This window comes from Sinocyclocheilus anshuiensis, unplaced genomic scaffold, assembly GCF_001515605.1.
Source record: "Sinocyclocheilus anshuiensis isolate Anshui unplaced genomic scaffold, SAMN03320099.WGS_v1.1 scaffold241, whole genome shotgun sequence".
NCBI classification, from domain to species: domain Eukaryota; kingdom Metazoa; phylum Chordata; class Actinopteri; order Cypriniformes; family Cyprinidae; genus Sinocyclocheilus; species Sinocyclocheilus anshuiensis.
In genome coordinates this window covers 172326-182444 of record NW_015540865.1, presented here as the reverse complement: position 1 = coordinate 182444, position 10119 = coordinate 172326, and the positions used below count along the sequence as shown (strand labels likewise).

At 37.5% G+C, this 10119-nt stretch overlaps 2 protein-coding genes across 3 annotated transcripts in view; both read right to left on the bottom strand.

Annotated features, from left to right (window-relative positions):
• Positions 1–846: 846 nt before the first annotated feature.
• mmp21 (matrix metallopeptidase 21) lies at positions 847–8585 on the bottom strand. Its single transcript, XM_016485597.1, has 7 exons — positions 8337–8585; positions 6462–7098; positions 6208–6347; positions 3371–3512; positions 2733–2990; positions 1452–1624; positions 847–1340 (listed from the first exon to the last, which is right to left on the bottom strand). The coding sequence occupies exons 1-7, from the start codon at positions 8481–8483 to the stop codon at positions 1032–1034; spliced, it is 1806 nt and encodes a 601-aa protein (XP_016341083.1). The 5' UTR covers positions 8484–8585; the 3' UTR covers positions 847–1031.
• An 814-nt stretch (positions 8586–9399) lies between these two features.
• The window catches only part of uros (uroporphyrinogen III synthase), a 7494-nt gene continuing 6774 nt past the window's right edge, over positions 9400–10119 (bottom strand). For both annotated transcript variants that reach the window (XM_016485576.1, XM_016485577.1), the window contains exons 9-10: positions 9962–10060; positions 9400–9861 (exon numbers count right to left, since the gene is read on the bottom strand). In XM_016485576.1, the coding sequence (XP_016341062.1) occupies positions 9736–9861; positions 9962–10060 (225 nt within the window). In that variant the 3' untranslated portion in view covers positions 9400–9735. The remainder of the gene's footprint in view (positions 9862–9961; positions 10061–10119) is intronic.

Below are 10119 nucleotides of genomic sequence, written 5' to 3'. Positions count from 1 at the left end.
ACACTCACACACTCACACTCACACACTCACACTCACACTCACACACTCACACTCACACACTCACACTCACACTCACAAACACACTCACACTCACACACAAACACACTCACACTCACACACTCACACTCACACTCACACTCACACACAAAACAGAAAACAACCAAAAACATTGTGAAAATTATTGTTTATAACAAACAAATAATAACAAATATTAAATAACTGGTAACACTTTACAATAAGGTTCCATTAGTTCATGTTTTAACTAACTTATTGTTCATTCTTAGTTCATGTTAACTAAAGTAGTTAACTAATTATCCTTATTGTAAAGTGTTACCAAATAACTTATGGAATAAATATAGAGGCATATTCCAGCAAACAGTATAAATAAATACATGTTTTTGTCAAATCCTGTTGCACTGCATTGCCTGACATACATGCTGATTTATATAAATATCTAACTACAGAAGACCACAAAAAATATAGATGACTGACAAATGAAATTATTTCAGTCAGGAGATGCACTTTTTCACTGGAGGAAGAGTTATTATGGATTATTGACTATGTATTTTAGTTAAAAGCGTCTTAATGCTGGATGTGTTTCAGCTTTTGTCTTCTCCAGATGTTAACTGATGGACTGGAGTGCTGTGAATTACTTGTGGATTATTGTGATGTTTTTATCAGCTGTTTGGACTCTCATTCTGACGGCACCCATTCACTGCAGGGCATCCATTGCTGAGACACTGATGCAATGCTACATTTCTACAAATCTGATGAAGAAACAAACTCATCCTGATCTTGGATGAACTGAGGGTGAGCATGTTTTCAGCACATGTTCATTTTTGGGGGAACTATTTCTTTAACTTAAACCTCAGGAGACTTTAATTATATATTTGAGCTCATCTGGGAATCCCAGATTCGGATGAACGTCCTCATGCTCTCAGCGTTCGTTCAGTTCCTGCTGGTATAAAATCTGCTGCAGCCTTCCTCATACAGTATGAGGCTGATCTGAGATCAGATCTCAGCTGACCTCATCATCTGCGCGTGGTTCTCAGAGAGCTCTGGTGAACGTCACAGATGTCGAACCACTGCTGCTCCACGTCTCTGCGGGGCATCAGGCTGTTTGGTGGCAGCGAGACGCTCCGTCTGCGATCTCTGCCGCTCACCATCCGCCAGAACCACGAGCCCTTCAGCAGGAATACCGTGTTGTGTGAGTATGAGAAATACGCAGCGTCCAGGTTACCGACGGGATGGTTACTGGGGACAACGGCGGGAAACACCTCTGTGATTTTTTGTGGGGAAGAAGAAGCCAAGCGGTTCGCGCGCACATCAAACCTGAACACCTGCAAATTAATATTGTGCAATTACTATCGTCCTACTAAATCTCATTGGACACTGGAACTATCTAGTTTGTCATTTATTTTTCATCTTGCATGAATATTAGCAGCTGTTACCTGTGAGCCCTTGAAGAAGTAGATGTGAGTATCCCTCCGGTCGTAGTATGCAGTGTCCACTGGTCCAGACACGCCGGGAAAGCCTTCAGAGATCAGACGAGGATACGAGCGGCCGTCTGAGTCTTCAGTGAACACCTGATCGTTCTCACTGTCATAACGCCAGTACTGCACACCTGAAACATCACAACATAACATCAATACATACATGCAAACATCTAAACTACTGGAGAAATAGTGTAGTATGCACTTCGGTACAGTAGTATGCAATTCTGAATAAAAAAAAAAACGTTACAGTGCTGAATCATTAAATATTGAATTAAATATATCATTATTAATTGATTAAATCTAATAAGTGAACAAGGACCATGCAAAATACAAATGCACAATGCAAAAAACTGCAAAATACAAATGTGCAATGCAAAATTATGCAGAATGCAAATGTAAAATATGTTTTAAAAAATGCAACAAAAAAAATGTACAATGCAAAATAACGCAAATGTAAAATATGCAACAAAAAAAACCCTGCAAAATGAATATATACACAATGCAAAATACAAATATAAAATAAGCAAAATATGTAAAAAAACAAACAAAAAAAAACCTGCAATACACAAATGTGCAATGCAAAATAATGCATAATATAAACATGAAATATGTAATAAATAAATAAATAAAATAACCGCAAAATACAAATGTACAATGCAAAATTATGCAGAATGCAAATGTACAATATGTTTTAAAAAATGCAACAAAAAAATGTACAATGCAAAATAATGCATATGCAAAATATGCAAAATATGTAAAAAAAAAAACTAAAAAAACTGCAATACACAAATGTGCAATGCAAAATAATGCACAATATAAACATGAAATATGTAATAAATAAATAAATAAAATAACCGCAAAATACAAATATAAATTATGCAAAATATGTAAAAATAATAAAATAATAAAATAACCGCAAAATACAAATGTACAATATGTATATAAAAAATCCCTGCAAAATACAAACGCACAATGCAAAATAATGGGCAAAAAACACTGCAAAAATACAAAATTCAATGCAAAACAATGCAAAATATGTAAAATATGTAAACTGCAAATGTACTGTTACAAAAGTACACTGTTAGCTGTTCACACAGAGTTTTCTTTTTGAGATGCAAATAAGCTTGTGCTTGTGCTGTCTATGAGCAATGCATCTCTTTTAGTCTTTCAGCTAAGATTGTGCTTTTGTACCGTCTCAGAGGCATATGAATAAACTCATAGTAAGTAAATAAATACCTTTAAAGAAGTAGACAGCGTCTGCTTTGCGGTTCCACACGTGAACGTAAGCGTCCACGCCGCTGGAGGGCAGCCCGTGCCAGCCCACCTGCACCGCCACCGGGTCCCCGTAGCGCGTCCGGTTATTACGGTTCTCATAGAGCCAGTACCAGCCGTCACGCATGAAGTAGGTGTTAAAACGCACCACGACCTCGCCGTACGGCGTCTGCTCCTTCCTGATCCAATCAAACACGGTGCTGAAGCGGCCCTTACACACACCTGACAGAAAACACACACAAAACCAATTACATTTCTATTTATGTTGTAAGAAAACGAAGCATGCTTTGTTTGCATTGTGGGATTATATTCATGACAATCAAAGACATTTCCAACTCAAATTCTCATTAGTGTAATATAAAAAAAAATCTCATTGTCATTTATGCATAACAACCACACATGTACAACAAATACTATAATATTGCATACTGTACTTAGGCTACTGTATACATAACAGTAATGACAAAATGTGTTTGTTATGAAAACTGTCTCATAATGTGTAGAAAGCTTAAAAATAGGCATCATTTTCTGCATATATATATAATAATAATATAATAATGCATATATATAATAATATTATAAATGTAATCTCTAGTGCTCACCGTACAGGCTCTGAATAGATTTCCGGTCCATCCAGTCGATCTCAAAGCCGGCGTCCTGAGGAAGGTAACTGGGCTGCATGATGGATTCGGACCGGTAGATGTGAGGAAGCCCTAAAACGTGACCGATCTCATGAACCGCTACCTGAATGAAACACATGACATTCAGTGATGCACATCAGTGATTCAGGTCAGTGATTCAGGTCAGTGATTCAGGTCAGAGATTCAGAACAGAGATTCAGAACAGAGATTTAGGTCAGTGATTCAGGTCAGAGATTCAGATCAGTGATTCAGGTCAGAGATTCAGAACAGAGATTCAGAACAGAGATTTAGGTCAGTGATTCAGGTCAGAGATTCAGATCAGTGATTCAGGTCAGAGATTCAGAACAGAGATTCAGATCAGTGATTCAGATCAGAGATTCAGATCAGTGATTCAGGTCGGAGATTCAGGTCAGAGATTCAGGTCAGTGATTCAGGTCGGTGATTCAGGTCGGAGATTCAGGTCAGTGATTCAGGTCAGTGATTCAGATCAGTGATTCAGGCCGGTGATTCAGATCAGTGATTCAGATCAGAGATTCAGATCAGAGATTCAGATCAGTGATTCAGATCAGAGATTCAGATCAGTGATTCAGATCAGAGATTCAGATCAGTGATTCAGATCAGAGATTCAGATCAGAGATTCAGGTCAGAGATTCAGGTCAGTGATTCAGATCAGAGATTCAGGTCAGAGATTCAGGTCAGAGATTCAGGTCAGTGATTCAGATCAGAGATTCAGATCAGAGATTCAGGTCAGAGATTTAGATCAGAGATTCAGATCAGTGATTCAGATCAGTGATTCAGGTCGGTGATTCAGGTCAGTGATTCAGGTCGGTGATTCAGGTCGGTGATTCAGATCAGAGATTCAGGTCAGTGATTCAGGTCAGTTATTCAGATCAGTGATTCAGGTCGGTGATTCAGGTCGGTGATTCAGATCAGAGATTCAGGTCAGTGATTCAGATCAGAGATTCAGATCAGTGATTCAGATCAGAGATTCAGAACAGAGATTCAGAACAGAGATTCACATCAGAGATTCAGGTCAGAGATTCAGATAAGTGATTCAGATCAGTGATGCACATCAGAGATTTAGATCAGAGATTCAGATAAGTGATTCAGGTCAGAGATTCAGATAAGTGATTCAGATCAGAGATTCAGATCGGTGATTCAGGTCGGTGATTCAGATCAGAGATTCAGATGAGTGATTCAGTTCAGAGATTCGGTCGGAGATTCAGGTCAGAGATTCAGGTCAGTGATTCAGGTCGGTGATTCAGGTCGGAGATTCAGGTCAGTGATTCAGGTCAGTGATTCAGATCAGTGATTCAGGTCAGAGATTCAGGTCAGTGATTCAGGTCAGAGATTCAGATCAGAGATTCAGGTCGGTGATTCAGATCAGAGATTCAGATCAGTGATTCAGATAAGTGATTTAGGTAATAGATTCAGATCAGTGATTCAGATCAGAGATTCAGATCGGTGATTCAGGTCGGTGATTCACATCAGAGATTCAGGTCAGAGATTCAGATAAGTGATTCAGATCAGTGATGCACATCAGAGATTTAGATCAGAGATTCAATTCAGATCAGTGATTCAGGTCGGTGATTCAGGTCGGTGATTCAGATCAGAGATTCAGGTCAGTGATTCAGGTCAGTTATTCAGATCAGAGATTCAGGCCAGAGATTCACATCAGAGATTTAGGTCAGAGATTCAGATCAGAGATGAACAAGCGTCTGTTTCAGAGATTGCAATAATAAAAACATGCTTACTTGAGTTTTGCATTGTATTTAATTTTCTGCATCATTGATGTCAGTGAGCATTTATTGTTTGTTTGTTTTTTTTAAATCAGTGCTTCTTTTACATTGTATTGGTGACCTTACAAAATGTAAGATTTTTACATGCAAAAAATGTCTAAAAAAATCCTAAACCTACTCAAACATCAAAAATGGATTATTATTACAAAACTGCAGACCCACCAATATGCACAAACATTGACATGACAAAGTCTGAAAATTAAAATTATTTTACGATGCAATTTATTGAAACAATATATTGTATAATTATAATTATTATAATATAATTATCTTAATTCCTAATCTTTTTTAAATTCCTATTTTCTTAATCTTAAGTTTTCAGATTTCAAATGTGAGCCTGCAGCACAAAAGCAGTGTTAAGTCGCTGGGGTATATTTGTAGCAATAGCCAACAATACATTGTATGGGTCAAAATTATAGATTTTTCTTTTATGCCAAAAATCATTAGGATATTAAGTAAAGATCATGTTCCATGAAGATATTTTGTACATTTCCTACCGTAAATATATCAAAACTTAATTTTTGATTAGTAATATGCATTGCTAAGAACTTAATTTGGACAACTTTAAAGATGATTTTCTCAATATTTAGATTTTTTTGCACCCTCAGATTCCAGATTTTCAAATATTGTCCTATCCTAACAAACCATACATCAATGGAAAGCTTATTTATTCAGCTTTCAGATGATGCACAAATCTCAATTTCAAAAAAATTGACCAGGGTCACATTTTATTTTACTTCTTATTTTTATTCCTATCTATCTATAATTTTACTGCATTCTGTACAGAGAGTCGTATCAAGCATTTCACGACACGTCGTACTGTGTATGTCTGCGTATGCAATGTTACCAATTAAACTTGAAACAATTTTTATAAATTAAAAAAAAATTTTACAGTGCAATTTTAGTTTAACCCTCTCAGCACTGTGATCATGTGTGTCTTTAAGTGTAAGTGAGCCTCGTCTGGTGTGTTTCGTAGTTTTGTGCGTGCTCTCGCGTTACCTTGAGAAGACTGATCCCGCTGCCCATGTTTGGGACGGTGAAATGTTCATCATCATCGAAATGAATGTCCCCGAGGAACCAGGCGTGAGCGAACTCTCGTCCCGCGCCGTCAAACCGCTGAGAGCAGCCCAGATGACGACCTGCAGGGGGCAGCAGAGGGTTCGGTGATGATCGTGCTAGGGGCCGTTCATTCATTTTTGCTTTGAAAAAAAATGCAAGGTCTCTTATTTTAATGCTGTTAATGTTGAACTGACCTGTCCCGAAGCCCAGTCGGATGTCGATGTCCTCCAGAGGCGAGTGAGTGTCCTCCACGAACTGCAGCGGAGAGACTTCGCTCCACATGCGGAAGGCCAGTCTGAAGATGTACTTCTGCTCGTCGATGGACAGCTGACTGCTGTAACCTTCTCCGATCAGACGCCACTTCAGGAGGCTCTTAGAGAAGGCCATGTGTCCCGTCCAGGTGCTTGCGTCTCTCCTCCTCCTGCTCCTCAGAAGCGCCGCCAGGTGGCGCTGTTTCCGCACATGAGGTTCAGTATTATTGGCTGCATCACTGGCATTCACTGCAGCATCAGTGTGAGTGTGTGTTGTGGTGCTGTTGGACTCGAACACTTGTTCGGGAGACTCTAGCTCCTCATCCCGGTCCGGGACGCCACACCTGGGTTTATTCATGGCTGCTTTGGTGGCATCATCAAACACACCTGTGACGGGCAGACCGGACACCTGCTGGAACTCCTTCAGGGCCGAGATGAACCGGAGATCAGGGCTGCCGGATCTGGACGCGGTTCCTCCCTCCTGAAGGTCCAGAGAGAGACTGACCTCCGTCTCACCCGCTGGGAACGAAGGCTCATCGCCGTCTGTGGCCTTTATGAAGCCATACTTAGACAGAAACCGCTGGAGCAATGCAGAAACAGCCAGAGATCAATATGTTTGTCAAGAATCAACACTGAGGAGAATATACACTTGAATATAATTACATGATTTTACATGCATAAATGTAAATACAATTATAATAATTATAAAAGTAACATTTCAATGTTTTTTACATTTCTGCTCATCTACACCAGGTAGAATATACACTTGAAAATAACCATAATATTTAAATAAAATTAAAATAATATACTATTTAAATTAAAGTAATTATTATATATTAATATAACAAGTATATAAGTATAATATACACACTGCCATTCAAACGTTTGGGATCAGTAAGATTTGTAATGTTTTAATGAAGTCTCTTCTGCTCATCAAGGCTGCATTTATTGGATCAGAAATACAGAAAAAATAACGATATTGTGAAATATTATTGCAATGTAAAACAGCTGTTTTCTATGTGAATCTCTGTTAAACTGTAATTTATTTCTGTGATGCGCAGCTGTATTTTCAGCATCATTACTCCAGTCTTCAGTGTCACATGATCTTCAGAAATCATTCTAATATGCTGATTTGCTGCTCAAGAAACATTTCTGATTATTATCAATGTTGAAAACAGTTGTGCTGCACAATATTTTTGTGGAAACCGTGATACTTTTTCAGGATTCTTTGATGAATAAAAAGTTCAAAAGTTTGGGGTCAGTAGATTTTTAAAATTTTTTTAAAGAAATGAATGCTTTTATTCAGCAAGGATAAGGTCACTTAATCTAAAGTGGGACCAAATATTTGAAAACAGTTGTGCTGCACAATATTTGTGTGGAAACCGTGATACTTTTTCAGGATTCTTTGATGAATAAAAAGTTAAAAAGTTTGGGGTCAGTAGATTTTTAAAAATTTTTTAAAGAAATGAATGCTTTTATTCAGCAAGGATGTGTTAAATTGATAAAACGTGACAGTAAAGACATATTGTTACAAAAGATTTCTATACTTTATACAGATAGATAGATAGATAGAGACCTGTGCAGTGTCGGTGTCGGTGATGAGTTCTGCCTGACGGATGTCGTTCATCGCATCTCAGGATTCTTTGATGAATAAAAAGTTAAAAAGTTTGGGGTCAGTAGATTTTTAAAAATTTTTTAAAGAAATGAATGCTTTTATTCAGCAAGGATGTGTTAAATTGATAAAACGTGACAGTAAAGACATATTGTTACAAAAGATTTCTATACTTTATACAGATAGATAGATAGATAGATAGAGACCTGTGCAGTGTCGGTGTCGGTGATGAGTTCCGCCTGACGGATGTCGTTCATCGCATCGGAATGATCTCTGCTGTGGAAGACTTTCTCCGCGCTGATGATGAAGATGACGGTCCGGAGGATGAAGATCAGCCGGATCACAGCCAGCATCGTTAAAGCTCCGCTGCGCGTCTGTCCCGCACTGAGTGAGTGAGCGTCAACTCCACGCGCTTTATAGCGACGCGCTCGCGCCTCTGTGAGAAACAGCCGGGTTATTTCTACATAAAAATAAGCGAAGCAGAGAGACTGACAGACACGTGAATAAAGCTGCTCACCTGAAGCCACGCGACTCACACCTGCCTGAGAAACACTCACCTGTGTCATCATCACACCTGCGCTCACCTGCACCACCGACGCGCCTGGTTTCAGCCGTAAAACACATTTTAAACATTAATAAATAAACATGTAAATGTAATTTAAGCTAATTTTAAAGTTATTTAAAACTCTGCCCATCAACATTAAGTATATACACTTGAAAATAAATAAAAATTTAAATAATTTATTTATCATTTAAATTTCTGCTCATCAACACTTAGTAGAATATACACTTGAAAATAATATTATTTAAATAAAATAAAAATAATTATATTAAATCAAATATATTATTAAAAATTATAATTTTTTTTTTATTATTAAATGTAATTTAAAATGTTTAAATTTTTTTGCTCATCAACATTGAGAATATACGCTTGAAAATAATCATATTATTTAATAAATAAAAATAATTACAAATATAATCAAAAATGTAACATTATACTCATCAACACTGAGGAGAATATACACTTGAAAATAACTGTATTATTTAAATAAAATTAAAATATTTATAAATGTAACTAAAAATTTAATATTTTCAATTTATTTAAAATTCTGCCCATCAACACTGAGAATATACAAATCAATATAATTACACTATAATAAATTAAAATAATTATATATGTAATTAAAAAGGTAAATGTAATTTAAAATGCTGCACATCAACATTAATTGAGGAGAATATACACAATTAAGTTAAATTTTTATTTTATATTTCATCTTCCATCCAAATAATGCAAATAAAAGTCCTTCAGTTATTACAGCAGAAATAACATTCAAGCCACCATTTCACATTGATAACGTCACACTGAAAGTTACTCATATTCAACATAAAACACAGATCGGAGATTCCTACAAACAAAACTGAGCGTAAATCACTGATGATTCTGATGCATAAACATATACAGCCGCAAAACAGATACAGATATCTGTATGTAAGAGAGATATTAATGCAATAATTTATTTAAAAGCTCATTATTTATATGTAATATCTATTGCAAAAGCTTCCCAAATTGTCCTCTGCTCGTCTCTGGCGGTCAGGGGTCAGAGGTCAGGTGTGTAGGGCGTGTGTGATGGCGGCGGCGAGGTGTTTGGCTGTGGGTTTCTCAGCGCAGCAGCTGACCGTCAGTCCGTGCGACTGCAGCGCGTCTGCCGTGGTCGGTCCAATCGACGCAAACTGAAGAACACATTGATTATAAATTATATATAATATAATGATTCTATATTCTCTGAATCTGATTCATCCGAGTGAAAGATGCAGCGATGCTGTGTCGTACCTTTATCTGCTCCAGCTGAGATCCGGAGAGTCTTTTCACCAAATCCAAACAGAACCTCACTCCGGATGGGCTGAAGAACGCCACGCTCGCCGGGACGCCCTGAACACAACACACACACACACACACACACACACACACACACACACACACACACACAC